General features: G+C 35.8%; 2 protein-coding genes across 4 annotated transcripts; both read left to right on the forward strand.

Annotated features, from left to right (window-relative positions):
• Positions 1–402: 402 nt before the first annotated feature.
• On the forward strand, positions 403–5,685 carry LOC127101514 (small GTPase LIP1). 2 transcript variants are annotated; one of them, XM_051038948.1, is made up of 8 exons: positions 405–638; positions 724–1,000; positions 2,902–2,993; positions 3,086–3,227; positions 3,604–3,908; positions 4,937–4,990; positions 5,080–5,204; positions 5,273–5,685. In XM_051038948.1, exons 2-8 carry the CDS (start codon positions 910–912, stop codon positions 5,466–5,468), a joined length of 1,005 nt encoding a protein of 334 aa, XP_050894905.1. In that variant the 5' UTR covers positions 405–638; positions 724–909; the 3' UTR covers positions 5,469–5,685. The 2 variants fall into 2 exon arrangements, with proteins under 2 accessions (XP_050894904.1, XP_050894905.1); XM_051038947.1 differs by having other exon boundaries at positions 403–1,000.
• Positions 5,686–20,555: 14,870 nt separating this feature from the next.
• LOC127101515 (uncharacterized) lies at positions 20,556–21,576 on the forward strand. Of its 2 annotated transcripts, XM_051038950.1 has the most exons (3): positions 20,556–20,671; positions 20,763–20,966; positions 21,230–21,576. In XM_051038950.1, the coding sequence occupies exons 2-3, from the start codon at positions 20,863–20,865 to the stop codon at positions 21,411–21,413; spliced, it is 288 nt and encodes a 95-aa protein (XP_050894907.1). In that variant the 5' UTR covers positions 20,556–20,671; positions 20,763–20,862; the 3' UTR covers positions 21,414–21,576. The 2 variants fall into 2 exon arrangements, with proteins under 2 accessions (XP_050894907.1, XP_050894906.1); XM_051038949.1 differs by having other exon boundaries at positions 20,598–20,966.
• The last annotated feature ends 1,953 nt before the right edge of the window (positions 21,577–23,529 follow it).

Here is a 23,529-nt window from a genome sequence, read left to right on the forward strand (position 1 = left end):
AATACTATGAAATTGTATCAAGATAATCGAGTCAAACAACAATGAAAATAAATAATAAAAATAACCATAAACACATAATAAATATCAAATCAATGAAAATGATAAGAACTTGGATTTGTAAGAAGTTGTAGATAGATGAAAGAAGATTTTTGTATGGAAGAAGTAAATAAATTGACAATTTAAGGAATCAAATTAATAATCAGGAGTGAAAAAGTTTTTATTGAGGATTTTCATTTGAGATTGTTACTATTTATTAGTAGAGATAATCTAAAATGATAATTAGGATTTTGAAATTAACTCTTTAAATTTATCAAGGGTAAAATGTAATTTTGGATAAAATGTAATTTTTGGTAGTAGTTAGTTTTTATATATTAAATTAAAAGTAGATATCGTGTGTTACTAATTGATAGTATTAGACCACTTGCTCTCTAATCGCGTGTTTTACACGAATGAGTATCGAGATCGCATCATCATCATCATTCCTTCAAGGGTTCCTCCACCTTGATCCAAACCAAACCATTTCTGCAAACTCTTCAACTCTTTCTTCTACTCACCCATAGACACTGCATACATCCAAATCAATCTTCATCCCAATCCTTTTCACCACTTCTCAACTATTCAGATCCGTTGCTGAAGTGGTTGATTTCACTTTCTCGCTTTTTATGGTTTTTTCCTTTCTATCTTCAGAGATGCGTAACTATGGGGTTTTAATCTCTTTTCCAGATCTCGTTGTGATTCTCATGTGACATGGATTTTGGAACGAAATTCGATACAGCCATTTTGAAAAATCGGTGGTTGAATCTATTTGACGGAACTTGATTAGTGTATATTTAGCGAGAAGAAAACGTTTTTCTGTTTGAATTTGGACTTATTGTTTTTTGTTAAGAAGGCCTGGAGGGTTTGGAAATCATGTTCTGGAGGGAACGTGAGAGGGAGAATAAAGAACACAACGGTGGGGTGCTTTGTGGACAAGTCAGAGTGCTCGTTGTTGGTGACTCAGGTTCATCATTCTTACTGTTAATCTTTTCCAATTTGATGTATTTTAATTTGAAAGTGAAACTGAGTGATTTTATTGTGTTCAAGTAATGGTATGTTCACAGTAAGTTTAGTTTACAACTTGTGGTGATTTTGATTCAATACAAATACATAGATCAACTTACTTTAGAAGAGCTTTAGGCTTGAAATTGAATTAACTAAGATTTTCCAGTGGGAATAGAGAATTTACAGATTGTGTAATGTAGAAATTCATTGAGATTTTGTAACAGTGCTGCTGAGTCATGGGAATCTTAGTTATTGTGTTGCTGTTTTTTTATATGGTAAAATAGGCTTCATTCAATTGCTAGAACAAGGGTAGTACACTCGAAGTGAACATGTGTTGAGGTATTCCTCGTCCGCATTTTGAGATCAGCATAACTAATTATTTAAGCAAGCTAAGTACACGACAACTATACAAGTAGAGAGATCACAAACATATGGGGCATTAACAAACCAAAATCTTAATTTTTACAACCAAACTAGTTTCTTCCACACTTGGCAATAGCCAAGGAGAAATAGAGATCCACACTTTTTAATCTCATCTGGTTGTGGATATTTAGCTTGTGTATGTGTCTAAAATTAGGCGTCACATATGGTGTGTTATGAACAAGGCTGTAGGGCATATTTATATCGTCTGCTTTAGTACTTAGATTGATAAAGGATCTACGACTCTACATCTTATAATGTAAGAAAGCAAGTAGAAAGATGGTTGAAATTTCTGAGAAACCTTCTGTGGTTTGACAAAATGTTTTAACGTCTTCGGACATACTTTCCAGACCTATCCTCTCAGCATTCAGGCTATTCAAAATTAGCTTGACCAAGTATTACAGGACAGTAGGATAACTTTGTATATGGGTGTTTGACTCCACCAGGTTTGTATTTCTTGAGATTGTAACATTCTACTATGAATTGTGTGAGAATAATTGGACTAAATCTTAAGGAGATTCTCAGTAGCCGATTCTAGTGGTTGAGTGAAGCAAATAACTTTGGTTTTATGTGAACATCGAATCCTGTGATGGAATTAATATTATTTGATTGAAGCAGTTAAAGTTCAGTAGCTGAGCAGAGTTCGTGTGATGTGAGAATAACAACATTTGACTCAAATGATGACATTAGATAACTTGTTTTTAATAGGCTGTGCAGGTAGTGTCTTAAGTAAAAACTATTTTTATAAATTATTTCCGGGGGAAAAACATCAAAATATAATGTTGTTTATTACTGGGGTTAGAAATAATTGATGCTTATAATTCCATTGTTACATTACAGTAGGCTTCAGTTGCCACAGATTTATCTTGGAGGAATATGCACTGGAAAATATTCTCTCACATATGGAGTTTCTCTGAAGCTTTTATATATTTATTGGTATTGTTGCGTCACGTACATTAAATTAGCTCGTTAGTGCTTGTTTGATTTGAGGAAATACTTTATGTCTTACTGTTTTTATTTCTTAATTTGCGAATAATCACAAAAATGTATTATTTTTTCACTTTTTTTTTTCCGATTTCACCTCATACAAAAAAATGACGATTTTACCATTTATTGTATAAAAAATATCAGAAGACGGGAAATCAGATGGAAGTAAGGTGGCACTTTGTAATTTTTTAGAACAGAAAATATAAATAGGAAACATTCTATTACACCAAACTGTCCTTAAGTTATATATTCTTTGGCATAATTGGTGGTACTTCCCAAGTCCAAACTTATGTCCTTGGATGTGCATTAGTCAATTGTAGGTAAATGATGAAGAAAATACTGATTTTCTGAACATGTGATTACATGCCCTTCCCCCTACTTTATGACTCGCTCTATAAGCATTTTTCAGAGATATATCAATTGCAGATATATGACACTTTCTCATTCTTGCAGGTGTTGGGAAGTCTTCTTTAGTTCACCTTATTGTTAAAGGTTCTCCTGTTGCTCGTCCTTCTCAGACAATTGGTTGTACAGTAGACGTGAAGGTAAGTATAGCATGTTAAAAGGTTATACAAGAGCATATACACAGTTTATGTTGTTCAATGTCTTCACCGAACTTTCTCTGTTTCATTTCCAGCATACTACTTATGGAAATTCTGGCAGCTCTTCAAGTAGCCTCAAAGGTGATTCTGAAAGAGATTTCTTTGTTGAACTGTGGGATGTCTCAGGACATGAACGTTACAAAGATTGCCGATCTCTGTTTTATTCACAGATTAATGGTGAGTAACAATTCCTATTGTTTCAGTTTGCTAAGCTGTATAACTGTTTACATTTGAAAGAATTAGTTGTGTATATTAAATCTGATAAGAGGATGTGTGTACAAGAAGGACAAGATTTATTTATGTATATTCATCGTTTCTCTTTTTCAACCATTGCATACTCAAATGAATTGCATGTTTTAATATTTTTATTTGCAAAATGCTTTGTTACCACTATCTTGGATAATTACTTTAATATCTTAATAGCATTTGGGTATTCTAGCACTTTTACAAAATCTGGTCTTCTAGATAATGAGACCTCAACAGTAAGCACACCCATATTAGATAGTTATTTGTCTGGTTGCAAACTAAATTATAACTTGAACTTCATTTGCAGGTGTAATTTTTGTTCATGATCTTTCACAGAGAAGAACAAAGACTAGCTTGCAGAAGTGGGCAGCTGAGATTGCTGCAACTGGGACATTTTCAGCTCCTTTGGGATCTGGTGGCCCTGGTGGTCTTCCTGTTCCGTATATTGTTATTGGTAACAAAGCTGATATTGTTGCAAAAGAGGGTACAAGAGGAAGCAGTGGGAATCTTGTTGATGTTGCACGCCAGTGGGTCGAGAAGCAGGGTTTGCTTCCATCCAGTGAGGAGCTTCCATTGACCGAGAGTTTTCCGAGTGGTGGAGGTCTTATTGCAGTAAGCATCTCAACTACTTTTTCCTTGTCAGTTCACAAGTTTGGTCTGCCACTTTCCATGCATTAGATAGAATGCTGGTAACATGAATAAATCTGATGTTAATGCTAACCGAACTTTTAGATGTGTTTGTTTTGTGCTTTAAAGTCTACTATTGTCTTACAATTACATGTTAAACATGTTTTACATAAATAATTTTGATTATATATTTTTTTATGACCATATATCACTGTATATGAAATGGTACTTTAGCCTTTAGGTCATGGATGAAGTGGATTTTATAAGAGTCCTATTGAAAAAAGCTTCTCCATGCTGTCCCCCTGTTTTGAATATTCTTAAATTATTTCAAATCACATGAGCAGTTATTCACATTACTAGGGAACACATGCTTTTCTACTTGGTGTTTGACGGTCTCTTTTATAGAGATAGAATTCTATAGAGAATGTGGAATATATTATATAGAATAATTTAAGATATTATAATAGAAAAATGACATGTGATAAAAAGAACAAAGTGTTCTTATTTAAAATGACCTATGGTACAAAACCATGTCTGTTTCTTCAAGGTTCGAATATCATGAGTGACTTGCAGTGAAACTTCATGCTTCACTTTGTTCCAATCTATCTGGATCAGAAGTAGATTTTTTTTGCTATAATTTGTTGTCAAAATCAAGAGGGCAATGGTTAAAAATTAAAATCATATTTCTGACATCAGTTTACTGAAGCATGTCAAATCATTTTTTTTGTAGTCACTCATTATGAATAATGAATTTAGCAACAATCATTGTGGCATTGCCCCCTGTGCGGTTCTTCAGAAAATATTGAACCGGAGATGCTATACTATTTCAGATTCTTGATTTCTCATGTAGTAATTCTTTACCTAAAGTATCATTTTTGCGTATGAAGTTAGTTACAAATCACATCTTATAGAATTTAACACATAGATCAGCCTTTCTTTTCTTTTTGTAATAGTAGCTATTCAGTTCATTCTTGGTATAGTAGTTTTAATGTTTTGTTGTTTGATGTCCACAGGCAGCAAAAGATGCTAGGTATGATAAGGAGGCTTTGATTAAATTTTTCCGCATGGTCAGTAATGTCTTTGGTTCCCCGATCCTTTATTTTTTTGTTTAAAATTATGGTCTGTCATCTAAATTTTCTTGTCCCTCTACTTTTAGTTGATTAGGAGAAGATACTTCTCAGATGAAATACCTGCACCTGCATGGTCCATTCCTTCACCTCAAAGATCTTCTCAGCGGATAGATGAAAGTTTTATCGAAGAAGATCAGTCTTATATTACAAGGTATTTTCTGCTTCTCTTCTAAATCATTTTCAATTTTGTGCCACTATTAATTTTATTGTTGATTGCAGTCGAGCCAGTGATCCATACAAGTACAACACGCTTCCCCCACTTCCGGCTCAACGCAATTTAACTCCACCACCCACACTCTATCCTCAACAGCCAGTTTCAGTCTCTGAAGGCTACAGTTACCCTAGGTTTTCTTTGTCTGGTTCCTCAGAACTGAGTTCTTCAAGTAGAACAAAGCGATCAGACATTAATGTTTGAAGATCTTTCTTTGTATTTGGTAATTAGTCACTGCTATTACACTGATGTATTATTGAATGGAACAAAGTTATATGTTTGTTTTGACTGTTTGTTCCAATTGTAAACTGTCCACTGATTCATTCATTTTTTAGAGGCTTTCTCAGTGGGAGAAGGGGAGCTACTTGTTCAAACTATGGAGAGAATTTATATGATATATATAGTCGATTCTTTAATAGTATCATACATTTCTTTTTCTGCCACTGAGAAATCTCAACATACTATATGCATTACACACTGAATAAGATTGGTTTTCGGAGTCTTGAATTAGTCTTGGAAGCAGTTTTTGTTGGTTGATGCTTAAACTCAAAATAAATTGGAACTGAAGCGTTTTTTGACCGCTAGCTAGCTCCATTGTTTCGATAATCCGCCAGAGTCATTGAATTGATATTGGTAAGAATTAAATTATATATTTCAACAAATCGATTCACATATATGAAATAACGTTTGGTCAAAATATAATAGGAGTAAGTTGATAACAATAAAAATTAACCGAAATATATATTTATAAAATGTTTACATGAGAACTATTACTTTGTTAAAATTGATAAAAATGGAAAATAAATGTGGTTTTTTTACCGAGATAATCCAATTTTTCAAAAAAAATCCCAAAATATCCCTGGTTTCAGAAAAATTCCCAAAGTACTCCACTTTTAGGAGGAGTCTCCAATTGAATTGGCGACTCCTCTTAAAACTTGAATGGAGGCGCCAATTGGATTGGTTAGGGCAGGTGCCCTAGTCAATCCAATTGGCGCCTATGTGTAAGTTTTAAGAGGAGTCGCTAATTCAATTGACGACTCCCTCAAAAAAGCCTCAAATGACAAAACCTCCAACATGAAAGTTGTAGATCTTTTCAAGACAATGAATTTAGACATAAATTTTGCATCATTTGGATTTTTTATGAGAAAGTTATGGGCACTTGAAGTTGGACTTTTGATTTTTTCAACTGTTATCTGACCTATAATGTTTTGTATTATCACATGCGTTTCTTTTAGAATTATGAAATTTTGTCCAACATAACAATTGAAGTAGACATCTCAAACTTTCCAATGCACTTGGTCCCACCTCAAAATAATAAAAAATGAAGGAGTTAGGTCCTTGGGAAGTTGACCCAAAATTAGGGTTTATGTCAAAATGACCTATAATGTTTTGAAATGAATGATGAGCTTCCAAGTTTCAAATGGATTTTTGACGAACATGAAAGTTGTTCATATGGCGACTCTTCTTAAAAATTGAATGGAGGCGCCAATTGGATTGGCGCCTATGTGTAGGTTTTAAGAGGAGTCGCCAATTCAATTGGCGACTCCCTCATAAAATGCCTTTTTTGTCTTATAAATAGATGCGTTGTGTGATCAATTGTTCTACAACTCATATAATCATTTGGCTATCATGTTTGGTGTTCGTCGCCGATACGGTAAGGTGATTTATGCGAGAGACAAACCTCAAATGCTGATGCTGTTTTGGAACATCACCACGTTCGATCAACTGAAGGGGGAGATGGTTCGATGGTTAGATGAGAAAATACCAGAAGGGGAAAAAATCAGAAGTATTGAGAGACTTGACAATATATTTGGTTGGGTGCGAATGAAGACTGATAAGGATGCTAGGGAAATGATGTTCGGTCGAGACGACATTAATTTGATTGTTGTAATCAGTTAGAATTATTTATGTTTTCAGATGTTTTGTACTAATGTTTGTTGTGAAACTCGTTGTAACAAGAACTTAATGATATATAATGATTGAATGTTACAGAAATACAATGTTACAAAAAGCTTAAGATCTAGATGATGCTCCTTGATTGGGACTGTTGTTTTTGTTGTGTCCTGGTTGACGACAAATACTACATAATCTTATCATTTTATCTGTGGAATCCATCTATGTTCTGATACGTGTGCTGTTTGGCCTTCCTTTCTTCTTTCTACGCATCTCTTCATTGTCCCAAACAATATCTCCTTCATATGGAGGCCAGTAATCCTCCATTGGTAGTACTGAGAAGCTTTGAGTATATACATTCATGATGGTGTTGGCCTTGTACACATCAGATAAATGGTTGTAAGTGTCTTGACGAGTATAAGCGCATGCTGCAATGACATGGGAGCAAGGTATGCGGAAGGCCTGAAATTTTCCACAATCGCACCAACTTCGGTTTAGTCTAACAGCGTAGGCTAAATTTGGTCTCCCCTCGTTGTTGCCCATTGTTTCTTGGACGCTGAAATTTTGTCTATGACGGTCAAAGACTGTTACAGCGTGTGTGGTAGCTTTGATGCTCTCCTCTTTCATGACCTTCATGCAACACTCACTGAATACTTGTCCGGACATTAACACTGCACTCCATCTTTCACCTCTGGTTGCGAACATAGAAGCCAACCTATAATAGGTTGATCTTACCAAGGCGGTTATCAGAAGATTTTGAATTCCTTTGAAAACCCCGTTCATGCATTCCACAATGTTTGTTGTCATGTGGCCCCATCGACAACCACCGTCAAATGCTCTTGTCCACTGCTCTACTGGTATGTTATTTATCCATCTCCCTGCGTCTTCATTAGACAGTCTAATTTCATCACGATAATATTGAAATGACGGTTGAGTTAAAGCATACCCAGCATTCACCAGCTTCTTGCGAAGATTCTTATCTTTTATAGCACGCATGAAGTTTTGTGCAATGTGTCTGATACAGTAGACATGTGTAGAAGGAGGATCATGCCATCCATTGTCATGGTTGTTGTAGGCACTCTCAATGGCAGCATGTCTATCAGAAATCAAACATAGATTAGCTTGTGGAGCCATATGCGTTCTGATATGTCGAAGAAAGAAACCCCATCCACCAGCCGTTTCACCTTCAACAAGAGCAAAAGCAATGGGAAAGACATTGTTGTTACTGTCTTGTGCAACCGCCATGAGCAAAGTACCCTTGTATTTTCCGTATAACCAAGTGCCATCAATTTGAATAATAGGTTTGCAGAATGCGAAACCTTTGATGCATGAGTCAAATGCCCAAAAGAGACGGTGAAATATTGTATTACCTGTAGCACAGGTTCCTTCTGGCATCATTGCTGGCACTGTCTCCATAATTGCCACAGTTCCTGGGACATATGTTTTTAGTGCCCATAAAAACCGTGGCAATTCCTTGAATGAATCCTCCCAGTTGCCGAAAACCTGTTCAACAACCTTTGTCCTCGCAATCCATGCTTTCTTGTAAGATGGAGTATAATTATATGTTGTTCTGATATGGGATATAATTATACTCACCTTCACTGATGGGTCTTTATTTACCAATGGCAGAATGTCTTGACATATCAAAGTTGTGCTCAGTTTACGGTGATCTTGTTCAACGTTACTTGCAACGCAACTGTGCGGTGGGTCTATTGAAGCGATCTCCCAAGAGTCATTTTTCTTCTTGTAAGACGCAGCCAAACGAAACTTACAAAGCATGTTACGACATTCGATAACATACCTTCTAGAATCAGTGCGTTTCACTGTAAAGTCAGCAAAGTTGTTCATGTGGAATTTTTTGATTGCCAAAACACATTCTTCTTTGGTACGAAACATGTCTCCCACCTTTAATTCGCCTTCTAATCTCGGATACGGATTATAGAAGACACTGTTGGATGTTTCATCGTCGTGAAGATCCATATTTGTCGTATGTTGAGGCGGATTGTAGACATGACTAGGAGGTATTGGTTGTGGTTGATCATCATCTTCATCGTCGTTGTTCAGCATGTGATCAACCTGTATCTCGGTCTCCTCTTCTTCTTCATCAACAACGTCGACTTCTACTTCTGCTTCTAGGTTGAGTTCATCTGACCATTGTGCATCATCTTCACCAGCTTCATCCTGATCGGTTAGTTGAGACTGTTGAGATGGTATACATGGTTGTAGAGTAATGTACAACTCGATACAGTTGTTGCCTGAATGTTCATGACTAACAAACATGTATTCAACATCTTCATCGTCTCGTACCTTAAGGGGGAAAAACTTGCATTGACCATTCTCAAAAAATATTGGATTTTGATATGTGATCTTTGACACAATACCCGATCCTATAAAGGATTGTATTCTTTTTTTCAAATGCAAAAAGGTTGCATTTCTCTTAATCGTGATTCTAATGGTATCAGTGTTTCGAAAACAAAAACCATGAAGCTCAGACTCAAAAGTTTCACCGTTGCAGTGAACGTTGACACTGTATAATGATGAAGATGACATTGTGGAGACGAAAACTATTTTCTGACTGCAGATGAATGTGAGTGAAGTGTCTTGGATGTTGATAGTAACACACTTAAATAGATGGTATCAGTGTTTCACATGCAAGCTAGTTCTGAGATGATGTGTCAACCATGCAAGCTATCAAGAAGTGACTCTTCAGCATGCAGGAGACGAGACAACCACGTGTCAGACATGTAAGATAGTGAGAGATGATGTGTCAACCATGCAAGATAGTCTGAGATGATGTGTCAACCATGCAAGCTATCAAGAAGTGACTCTTCAGCATGCAGGAGACAAGACAACCACATGTCGGACATGTAAGATAGTCAGAGATCATGTGTCAACCATGCAAGCCATCAACAAGTGACTTGTTCAGCATGCAGGAGACAAGACAACCATGTGTCAGACATGCAGATGGTGTCTCCAAATGGATTGGCGCCTCCACTTAATCCTTGTACATGGTCGCCAATTCAAGTGGAGACACCATGCATTCATACCTCGAAACCAAGCATTCAGACCTAGCCTTGCATACATGTCCCTATGGAGGCGCCAATTTGAATGGCGACCCCTCTTAAGGATTGTACATGGTCGCCAATTCATATGGATACACCATGCAAACACAAATTTTCATGCTCCCATCCATTTGCCTATAAATACATCCACTCCTTCAACACTTCTTCCACACCATCACTCTCAATACTTCCTCTACAATACTTCTTTTACAATTTCATCTTCAACAACATCTTCTAGTTTCATCTACACCAACTCCCCAACAATATGTCTTTACTCACAATGGGCGAAGCACATAGAGGAACAGTTGCAAACATCGCAACATATGTAAGTTTTTTCTTTTGTTAACCTTTTTTTCTTTCATCTTCACCAACCCCATTTTATTTTGACATACCAACTTAGTCAAGTGTTTTATTCTTTCTATTATAGGATGTATCAAGGTTTCGAACTCGGGTCCACGAATATGTCCAAATGGACCCGATGATCCAACCTTATGTTGAACTCGCCGGTTTTGGTCATATTAGCAAGATTATGTCTTGGTCTATAGATAACAAGTTCATTCTAGCCTTATGCGAAAGATGGAGGCCAAAGACACACATATTTTGATTTCCAACCGGTGAGTGTACCGTGACGTTAGAAGACGTCTACATGCTTTTAGGACTACCAATTGAAGGCAAAACTGTTAATGGTAAGACCAACTATGCAAATTCAATTTGCATGGAGCTTTTAGACACTGATTTGTTAGATGATAATGCTAGAGGTCAAGGTATACTACTCTCACGCCTAAAGTCATATTATAATAGTTTATATTTAGATGAGCATTCTACCGAAGATGCTCGAATAATAAAAACTAGGTGTTACATTATGCTGTTAATAGGATCCTTTTTATTTCCCGAAGGTAGTGGTTCTAGCATGCATATTATGTACTTACCTCTACTTAGACATGTAGATAGAATAGGAAGTTAAAGTTGGGGATCTGCTTGTCTAGCCTATCTCTATAGTTCGTTGTGCAAAAACTCCCACAAAGACACATCTACATTTTCTGGATGTGTTGTTTTGCTACAAGCATGGGGTTGGTCAAGACTACCGTCTCTAGCACCGGTTAATAACAACCCTTTCACTTTTCCATATGCAAAAAAGTAAGTTGTTTAAATTGCTATATCTTTACTTACTTCCTTAAAGTTTATTACCTCAAACTAATTTTTTTTAACTTTTTGGTGTAGATGGTCGGCACGTGGTATGAGTTACAACAGATGTCCGAGACATTGTATTACTCAGTATCGCAACCTGTTGGATCACCTTCGACCGACAGACGTAAGCAAAATAACTTAATTATTTCGTTATATTATGTTAACTTTTTCTACATTAATTATAATCCTATCTTCTTTAACATTTCAGTTTATTTGGCGTCCATACCTTAATCTGGATCATGACCATGAGGTCAACGCTGAAGACGCAGCCGTATGGACAACATGCACACCGATAATACGGTTCACAACTGTGGAGATGCACAACACCGATCATGTGAAGCTACAGTTCGGTATGATCCAGAATATCCCAGATCCCCCAGCTAGCCTAGGAGAATGGCATATGCGTAAAGTGAACGACCAATGGAACTTCAACCCTTGGCAAACCTTCGCAAGATCAGAGTGTCACAAGTGGAAGCACCGTCATGACCATGTCTTAACTGACGCAGTCATGCCAAATGAGGTAAAACCAAGTCGTACTTATATGGCTTGGTACAGATCGGTTGGTTTTCAATTCATCGCCGAAGATATGTACCTCTACGACCCACGCCAGGCAAGTTACACACAAGAAGGATCAACAACTAACCCCCAACAACATTCTCAGCCCGGTTACTCACAACCCCCTATCCGTCAAACGTTCCGTTCCACAAAAACACAAACATACAACCAAAACATGCCATTCACCCAACCCCAATACCAAGAACATACCCCATACCACCACCAAAAAATTGACCATCAACCTGAGACCCAACATTGCTTCGCACCCACACCATCACCCTACCAAAGTCGCCTTAGCCAAAACACCAACCGCCCCTCCTCCTACCGTAGCCAAGAAGCCCAAACATCACAAAACCAAAACATCCCACAACCCTATCTCTACCAAACACCCTAACAACCTTTCCAACCTTTCCTAGACGCATCATTCACACCCATGTCTCCCTTCAACCACCCGGTCGCCCATCCATGAGTCAACCACATCCCAACTTCTCTGGCATGGGTCATGAGCTCAGCTACGGCGGTACACCATCATTGCATACTGAAGACTATGCTGAGTTGGCTGAATACCTCAACGGACCTTCTCCTGTAGTTGGTAGTGATGCTCCTGGCCCCTCAGATGAACAAACACCGGTGCAGAATCGTCAACGTGGGTTAGGGCCAAGGGTTAGGGTAGCTAGGGGATGTGGGACCGGAGGTCGGTTAGGTGATCCCGGTCATCACCATTAGGTTTCTTTGTGTAAACTCCAAACTTTATTAATATCAAGTCGTATTATATCAAATTTATCTTTCTGTAAACTCCAAACATTAGGTTTCTTTGTGTAAACTCCATTTTGGCAAAATTCACATACACATGTTTTGACTAAAACCCTAATTTTAGGTCAACTTCCCAAGGACCTAACTCACTCATTTTTTATGATTTTGAGGTGGGACCAAGTGCATTGAAAAGTTTGGGATGTCTACTTCAATTTTTATGTTGGACAAAATTTCATAATTCTAAAAGAAACACATATGATAATACAAAACATTATAGGTCAGATAACAGTTGAAATGTGAAAAAGTCCAACTTCAAGTGCCCATAACTTTTTCATAAAAAATCCAAATGATGCAAAATTTTAGTCCAAATTCATTGTCTTGAAAAGATATACAACTTTTATGTTGAAGGTGTTGTCATTTGAGGCTTTTATCATTCAAATAGAAGGGCTTGAAGTTGGTCCCTTTTGGCAAAATTCACATACACATGTTTTGACTAAAACCCTAATTTTGGGTCAACTTCCCAAGGACCTAACTCCTTCATTTTTTATTATTTTGAGGTGGGACAAAGTGCATTGGAAAGTTTGAGATGTCTACTTCAATTTTTATGTTGGACACAATTTCATAATTCTAAAAGAAACACATGTGATAATACAAAACATTATAGGTCAGATAACAGTTGAAAAAATCAGAAGTCCAACTTCAAGTGCCCATAACTTTCTCATAAAAAATTCAAATGATGCAAAATTTATGTCCAAATTCATTGTCTTGAAAAGATCTACAACTTTTATGTTGGAGGTTTTGTAATTTGAGACTTTTTTGAGGGAGTCGTCAATTCATGTTGGAGGTTTTGTCATTTGAGGCTTTTTTTAGGGAGTCGCCAATTCAATTGGCGACTCCTCTTAAAACTTACACATATGCATCAATTGGATTGGCTAGGGCACTTGCCCTAACCAATCCAATTGGCGCCTCCATTCAAGTTTTAAGAGGAGTCGTCAATTCAATTGGAGACTCCTCCTAAAAGTGAGGTACTTTGGAAATTTTTCTGAAAACAGGGGTATTTTGGGATTTTTTTTTGAAAAACTGGGTTATCTCGGTAAAAAAGACCAATAAATGTGTGAATGTATGACTTGTGTGAGACTTTTTACTTGTGGTGGAAGGTCAGGTATCTCATCTAAACCATCATATTCCCAAATGTCCTCTGATTATGAAATCTCGTATTGCGGATCATTTCAAGCTCAAAATGTTCGATCATAACATGTTTCCTGAATCAACGACTCCAATGATTATAGAACATAATCTTGCATTTCGCTTTGTTGAGTGGGATAAATTTAGGGCATTTGCGAAATTTGTTTCTCATGATGAGGCTCATTGGTTTTCTAGATATAGTGTTGCGAATGATGTGATTGAAAGTTTACTTGCTTGGAAAAGAGAAATTGAGAAAACAGATGGCTCAGATTGAAGGTAATGTGTCTCTGAGCTTCTGATCGTAGCTATGTCACTCTAGCGGCTCATTTTATGGATGAAAAATGGAATTTGGTTGTCAAATTGTTGAATTTTTGTCACATGATGATTTTGAGCTATCAAGGAAGGTGATTGGTTATTTGCAGGCATGGAGAATAGAGAGAAATATTTTCTCTATAACTATGGATAATGCTTCAGCTAATGATGAAGACTTCCAAAACTTGAAAATCAACTTTGCACACTTGATAGTTTGTTGAAAACTTTCATCACATCAGCAACACTGACATTTCTAGAAAAACATTTTAAGTGTTGTGCCCCTGTCTTGGATCTTATGGATCAAGAGAGTTTAGAGGTAGTAAGTGTTCTATTGGACAAAATAAGGAAGAGTCTAAAGTATGTGAGTGTGTCAAACTCTAGGCTGGAACAATTTTATCAATGTGTCGAAGAAGTTGGTTGCGGTGATGATACCGATGGTTTCTTCATATATGATGCTTATGAGTGCAATCAAATATCGCAGTGCCTTTAAACTCATGTATTAACAAGATTCAACATATAACCATTGGCCATCGAGCCAAGAGTGGGGAAGAGGAGAGGAAATATGTGCATTCTTGAAGATTTTTTATGGACTTACCAATACTATTTCTCAATCTACTTATTCTACGTCCGAGACTCATTTAATTTTTTTTTGCAGGGATTGAGTTTTGATTGAAAAGAATGATGTTGAGCGAAGACGGGAAGATAAGAGATATGGCTTCAAAGATGTCAAATGAGTATGATAAGTATATGAGTGAATATAGCATGGTTCTTGCATTTAGCAGTGTTTTAAATCCTTGTCTGAAGTTTGAATTTTTGGAGTTTGCATAGAAAAAATCAGTTCATGATATAGAGACAGTGTGAGGAAAGCTTTATATACTCTTTTTAATGAATATGCCAACAAAGTTCCATAAATTTCGGTAACGAATTCCCGTTCGTCAAAAACATCATTCGAAAGGACATCATATGAATCTAGAGTTTTGTGAAACTTTTGTTTTGTTTTGTTGTCTTTATGCTTAAATAATACATGAGTTTACTGTTACCAACAAAAACTGTTACCAATTTATTTTGAGTTTAAGCGTCAACCAACAAAAACTGTTACCAATATCAATTCAATTTGTTTTGTTTTGTTTTGTTTCTCATAAATAATATTTCACTATATTAATGTTGGTTATTATATCAATACACAAATCAATTTGGAGATGTGATCAAGGAGACAAGAAAAATTGACATAAATATATCGAAGCAAGATCAATAATGAAAACAAAACTGAAGATTAATAGATTTGAAGTTTGTTATATTTTGCAGTCATGACAGATTTATAGATTATTCACAACCTATGATCAACATTCTATTGTACAAATCTATTATGATATGTTTGCTCAACAATGATATTGCCTTAGAAGTTAGATTTATGAATCATATCCATACTTTATGAATGGGTTATCTTCTAAAGTTTCTTCTACCTCTCCTTTCGGTTACAATTTTACAAGTCTTTTTTGCACTCTTCAATACGAGGAATATGCTTGTAATATAAATAACATAAACTATGAGAGACAAAGATTTTTAGTGATGGTTAAATTAAAGTGAAAAGACCCGGATAATAAGGGTGCAGTATTTGATTTGAAGAGAGTTGAGGGAGGGAAGAGATTATTCTAAATTTGGGATGTTTATTTAAATTTTTAGTGGCGGAGGAGAGAGGGGATTAAAATCCCTTTGGGGTGGTGTGAAAAAGCTTCTATGTTAAATTTGGACTTAAAATTTTCTTTTACCTTAACTATCGCTAATATATATACCAAAAGAAAGGGTAACTCCTATAGTCCAAGGAAGGCTATAGGTAAGTTACTGTCGGGATGTCTTGGGTGCCATAAACAGACGACTTCTGTTTTTTGGGCTTGTGAATGAGAATGCTTGCATAAATGGCATTCACCTGCAATATCTTCTGCTTTACAAGTTGACAAAGCAACAACTGGTTGCTCCTTGAAACACCAAGAAATAGGACTTCCTAGAAACTTAAACAAGTATCCATAAGTACTTCTTTTGTCAACTCTGTCTCCACACCAATCCGAATATGAGTAACTCCGAAGTTATAAGTCAGTTTCAGCACCAGAAGGGAGCAAAACTCCATACTTCAGAGTTCCCTTTATATACCTCAGAATTCTGACAACAACTTGATAATGAGACCACTTAAGTATACTCATAAACCTACTCACCATTCCAACTACATAACAAATATCAGGTCTGATATTACACAAATACCTTAGATACCCTACCAACTGCTTGAACATTCTCGCATCTACATCATCACCATCAGAATCAGAATCCAATTTCTGATTTGTATCAGCAGGTGTGACAACAACTTTACAATTCAACAGCTCAAATCTCTTCAGAAGCTCAAGTTCATATTTTAGCTGATGTAAAATTATGCCCTTCTCAGAGTACATAATCTCCATCCCTAGAAAATAAACCATATTTCCTAGATCAGTCATCTCAAACTCATTCATCGGATCCTTCTTGAACTTAGCTATCTCACAACTTCCTATTAGTAATATGTCATCAACATACAGACACACCAGAATCATATTACCTTCAGAAGTATGCTGAACATAGACACCATACTCCATCTAAAGTCCATGCTTCTTGAAAAATGGATCAATTTTCAGATTCCAAGCTCTAGGGGCTTGCTTCAGTCCATATAAAGTTTTATGTAATTTGTACATCATCCCTTCCTGATTCTTTTTCTCAAATCCAGGAGGTTGTGACACATAAACCTATTATTCTAATGGATCATTCAGAAATGAAGATTTCATGTCTAAATGCATCAAAGGCCAATTCCTGTTAGCAACTATCGCAATCACCAACTTGATTGTTTCATGTCTTACTACAGATGCAAATACTTCAAAGTAATCTAACCCGGGTTTTTGCAGAAAACCTCTCACAACTAACCTTGCTTTGTGTTTGTCAATTGATCCATCTGGATTTAGCTTCACCTTATAAACCCATCTCATGCCGATGACTTTCTTGTTCTTTGGAAGTTCTGTCAGCTTCCAAGTCTTGTTTCTCTCTATGGCATCAAGTTCTTCTTTCATGGCCTTCAACCATACTTTCTTCTTGAGAGATTCTTCCATACTTACGGGTTCAGAGTCTACTAAAATGGCATACTGAATAACTTCCCCTTCAGAATCTTGCAACATGTCAAACTTTGCAAACTTTCTCGAAATTTTTCTGATTCTTTGTGGCCTCTGAACTTGTTCAGAACCTTCTAATTCTGGAACAATATCAGATGCTGGAACTCCAGAAGTACCAACTTCAGAAGCATGACCACCTTCAGAATCTGGAATATTCCTAGAATCTGGACTACCGCTAGAATCTGAATCACCATCAGAATCTGAATCACCATCAGTATCTAGATCAGGATCAAATTCTACCTTAGAATCAATTTTGTCTTCTGATTCTAACTCACTCTCATAATCATTTTCAGGCTCCGACTCATCTTTAGAATTAGAATCAATATCTTCAGAAGTTAACTCTGCACCGGAGTTGGATTGAGACTTGCTCCAATCCCATACTTCTGACTCTTTCGCAACAACATCTTTGTTGACTTCAACCTTATTAGTGAATGGGCAATAAAACTTATATGCACCTGTATTGTGATACCCCACTAGTAACATCACCTTGCTTCTATCATCCAACTTCTTTCTAGTAGCATCTGGAACGTGTTTATAACAGACATAACCAAATACTCTGAAATGAATCAAACTTTACTTATCTCTAGTCCACCTCTCAAAAGAAACAATTTCCTTCAACTTCTTGGTTGGACACATTGAGCATATATGCTGCAGTGGCAACAACTTCTCCCCACAAAGTCAGGAAGTTTCTTCTCCTTCAGCATGTTGCTTGCCATATCAAACAAAGTTCGGCTTCTCCTTTCAATAAGACCATTGTGTTGAGGAGTATATGGAGAAGTCACTTCATGATCAATTCCATTCTCCTCACATAACTTCATGAACTCTGTAGAGTTATACTCACCTCCACCATTAGTTCTGAGAATCTTCAGAGTCTGACCACTATATTTATCAGCATTGATTCTGAATTTCTTAAATTCAGCAAACACCTCGTGTTTGAATTTTATAAGGAATACCCATATCATCCTTGTGAACTCATCCACAAATGACACAAAATATTTATTCCATCCTAGTGAAGGTTCTGGAAATGGTCCACACACATCATAATACACTACTCCTAAAGCATATTTTGCTCTTGGAGCTACTTCTGATGCAAATGACAGTCTTGGTTGCTTTTCATGCACACAATGCATGATTTTTTTGGTTTCTTAATTGCAGGAATTCCATATGTCGGTTTCCTTGAATTCAGATGCCTTAAGCTTCTGAAGTTCAAATGGCCAAATCTTTTGTGCCACAACTCACTTTCCTTCACAACACTTGTTGCACTAAGGCATTCAGACTCTATAGTTTTAACATTCACCTTGAATGTTCTATTCCTTCCCTGTTCTGAATATATAATCAGCTTCTGATTACATTCATACAACTTCAAACGATTGTCATTCATGGTAACTAAGAATCCATTTTCAATTAATTGACCTACACTCATCAGATTGCTCTTCATGCCAGGAACATACCAGACATTCTGAATTAACGCAAATTTGATGTTATTCATAATCACTCTAACATTCCGCATTCCTTCAGCATTCAGATACTTATCATCAACACATTTGATCTTGATCATCTTCCCAGAATCAAAATCAACCATCAATTTCTTATTTCTAGTAAGATGGTTTGAACAACCAGTGTCCATATATCACCAGTCTTCTAGAGACACACTATCAGAATAAGAATTCATTAATAGCACATGTTCATCATCAGAACTTTTGGCTATATTCGTTTCTTCTGATTTCCTCTCCTTGTTTGACCAACAATCTGCAGCGAAGTGGCCAAACTTCTTACAAAATTACCATTGAACTTTTCTCTTGTCTTATTTCTCCTTTCCCTTATGACTCCCAGAAGTTGAGGTTTATGACTTCTGAGACCTACCATGTCTTTTCTTGGCTTCTGACCAAGAGTGCTTCTGGTCTTTCTTGATAAAAGAAGCTTTCAGAGTCTGCTCTACCTTTCTCTCAGAGGTTCTTTCAGTCAGACGCAACTCTTGTGCCTATAGGCTACTTTGGAGCTCTTCTATTCTCATGGTGCTCAGATCCTTAGAAAGTTCAATTGCTACAACGATGTAATCAAACCGAGGAGTGAGAGATCTAAGTTCCTTCTCAATGACACTTTCTTCAGAGAGAGTTTCTCTACACACTTCATCTCATTTGTGATCAGAATCACTATGGAGATGTAATCAAGTACCTCCTCATTGTTCTTCATGTTGAGATTCTCATACTGCTTGCATAGTGACTGAAGTTTCACCTTCTTCACTGATGCATCACCACCGTAGCACCACACCAGTGTTTCCCACGCAGCTTTCGCCGTCGTTGAATCAACGATTTTCTCAAACACGTTCACATCCATACAATAATGGATGTAGAATAAAGCCTTATGGTCCTTCTTCCTCAGATCACGCTGAACATTTCTCTGCGCATCTGTTGCATTTTCTAGAACAACCTGAACGTAACCGTCGTTGATGAGATCAAGAACATCTTAAGCTCCAAACAACACACACATCTGAATCATCCAATGATTCCACTTCTTGTCATCGAACACTGGAAGCTTGGTGCTCAGATTGTTTTCGTTCATCTTCAACCTTGTGCAATATACTTAGATCTCACATAAACACAGTATTTCTCAATCCTGCAGAATCAAGATATGTGATTCTGTTACGATTCTGAACTGAAATTCAACACAAATTCTCCGAACTGAAATCAATCATACAACGCCTCACTGTTTCACTCGTGTTTCCCGTGGTGTTTCTATGTGGATCTGAACTGGAGCTCTAGATGTCAATTGTTGGTGCATAAGGTGATAAAGATGAACAATAGAAATAAGAGAGAGAAGAGAAAATAATAATAAACTTTCAGCACTCTTAAAATGGTTACAAAATGGATGCAAGATGAGAGAAGAGAAGAGAAAATAGCCTCTAACAAATTTTATCTACAAATTTCTAAAATTGAATTAATTATAACAAATTTCTAAAATTGAATTAATTATAACAAATTTCTAAAATTGAATTAATTATAACAAATTTGAACACCCAATCCACAATATCCAACTTATTCACATTAAAACTTTCATCATCAAACTAAATTAAAAAAAAAAAGTTCATCTTTCCGTTTAACCAAACAAAAAATATATATTTTTAAATTCTTTTTATATTCCGTAATTATAGTTATTTTTTTGACATTAAATAGTTATAGTTATAGTGTTTGAAATATTCAAATATATGAAGCACGAGATGCAAGATGAGAGTCCCACGTAGTGCAAACTGCTAACTTCCAAAACAAGCCATATAGTTTTGCATCTGTTTCTCTTTTTCACTAATCTTCAACAATGAGTTTTATAATTAGAATGGAAACTAAGTTCCAATTTTTTGTTCTTTTCAGCATCTTAACAATTCTCCAGTTCCAACAAGTAACCCCTAATGAAGGTGGCCAAAATGTTGCACAAGATCATCCAGAAAAACCAGGCCTTAGCAAGTTACTGATGGACACAGTTTCTCTACTCAGAAAATCCAAAGAAAGTTCATGGGAGAAAATCAAAACCGTCATTCATGATCTTCAGATGCAGTTTTCACCACCAAATTTGGAGTAAGTTAGTGCATTCACAAAAGTTTATTTAATATTTAGGAATGAATCATCAAAATAATCATGAGATTATAAGATCATATAATTCAGTTCATAGTTACGTAGAAACATCTGACTCGGACGGTTAGGGCGTGAGTTGGATCCCACCATTAAGGGGTGAAGATCCGACTATTAGGTTATTAAAAAAAATATAGTTTAATGAATTTACAATTTTTTTTATATATGAAGAGCAATATATGATGATGTTGTGTATTTATTTTTTTCAGTTTTAGGGGTGTGGGAAAGGGTGGTGTAAAAGAAGCAGTTGAGAAGAGTTTTGACAAAAGCATAGAATCAGTGGAAGAAACTGCTAGATCAGCAGCTGAATTTGTTGGAGAAGCAATTCATAAGAGAACAGAAAAGGTGAAAGAGAATGCTGGCTATGATAAGGATACTAAAGATGAACTTTGATTAAAATCTTTTTTTTCTTCTTCTTTTAGGCATTTTAATCAAAAATGTAATGCTGTATACGGAGATCTTTGTTTGTATTGTAGTAAAGTAAACTTTTTTTTTCTTAGCTTTTCATACATTTTTCCAATAATCTACATGTTGACAGGAAATAATCTTTTGAAACCATTTTTCTATTTTACAAGGTTGCTTAGAGCTACATCGTTCTCCAAAAAAAGTTAGATGTTTATGTCTCTATCTTAATATATCTTTATATGTATTGACAACCAATGAAAAGATATAAATTCAAAAAATATAAGAGTAATATAAATTGTTTTGATTAAGATTTGTAGTAGAATATATACGAAGAAGTTGATTGAGATTTCATCCCCTATAATAATAATATGCTTAAATTAATAACTTAATTTATATTTATATAAGGGACAATAATTTTGAAACATTAAAACAATACATCACCAATTAAGTAGTCAAATATATTTGACCCAAAAATTGAAGGAGGAACGGGTTACTTTGAGAAACATTATTGTTAAAAGTTATAAAAATTAGCAAACAAATAAATTTGATATGAACTTGAAAATGGATCTTTACCTCATTTAATTCTTGTATAAGTTGAGACCATTATTTATAAAACAGCTTAGATACCTATGTGATAAGCTCGCTGCATATAAAGTTTAATGCATTAGAAAGTATTAAATTTATACACAAAATGACTAAAGTATAATGGAAATGTACTTGTTAGTAAATGATCTCCAGAATTTTCCTCCTCCGGACCGTTAAAAATAGTCACGACCAGATACGTGAAATATAAACACAATAATACAAACTTTTTTTTAGCAAATTTTAGCGTTGGAAACCTTCTCAATATGAGTAAGGAAAAAATCACAGGATCCTTAGGTGTTTTAAACTTCCACTATAGTGATAATGAGAATACAACAACTAAAGTTATAAAAATTAGCAAACCAATAAAATTGATATGAACTTGAAAATGGATCTTTACCTCATTTGATTCTTGTATAAGTTGAGACCATTATTTATAAGAGAACGGAGAAACCTTCGTGATAAGCTCGTTGCATATGAAGTTTAATGTATTAGAAATACTATTAAATTTAGAGATTAAAGGTAGTGTACTGTCTGTGTAAACTTTCTTTACACCATCATCCAATAGAATTATAACGTTCTGCTATGTCATACTAATATTTTAAAATTAAATGTACGATTTGGCAGGATGCACGTCTCTGATTGGTTGACAGTGTAAAAATATTTTACACCGTTAGTGCATAGTCTTTTTTCTCTTAAATTTATACACAAAACAACTAAAGTATAATGGAAATGCACTTCTTAGTAAATGACCTCAATAACACAAAAATAATTTTAGTCTAAAAAACCTTCTCAATATGAGCAAGGAAAAAACCGCGGGACTCTTAGACCTCTTAAACTTCCACTATAATGATCATGAGAATACAACAATTTCACCCTTAGGTGGATCTCACTATAATGTATCTCTCAGTTTGTAAGGAGCATTCTCACAAATTGGCTCACTATTTTTCTCACAAAAATACTTTTTATGAAAATCACTTTTCTCTCTTGAGTAAGACTCTCTTTTCTCTTGCTTCTTGTTGTTCTTCTCTTGTGTGTTATTTTGAATGCTTGCTCATGGTCCTATTTATAGGAGAAGCAAATCAAAGTTGCCTTACATGCATGAACACACTTATTTTTTCGTCTTCCATGCAAAGCACAAAGTGTCCATTGCAAAACATGCACCATAACATGTATTGCTCATGCACTATACCATGTGTACACCATACACCTTACTATTTGTCATCACATGCAATCTTCCATTTTGTCAAATTTATGTTGGCCATGTGGCAATGACTGAACCCTATATTTCTCTCCCTCTATCCATATGGGAATGACCTTGATTAGTTTGGGGTTGCTGCCAATCCAGCAACTTGTTTGTAAAACTTTATCTTCTATTTCGATATAGATTTTGTCATCTTGTATTCCCCATTCTTATTGGTGTGAAATTTATCTACTTTCAAAAGTTTACTCTCCAACACATCACGAATCCAATGATACCTTACGTCAATGTGTTTTGATCTTGAATGGTATGTCGATTTCT

The sequence above is a fragment of the Lathyrus oleraceus genome, chromosome 7 (assembly GCF_024323335.1).
Source record: "Lathyrus oleraceus cultivar Zhongwan6 chromosome 7, CAAS_Psat_ZW6_1.0, whole genome shotgun sequence".
NCBI lineage: Eukaryota > Viridiplantae > Streptophyta > Magnoliopsida > Fabales > Fabaceae > Lathyrus > Lathyrus oleraceus.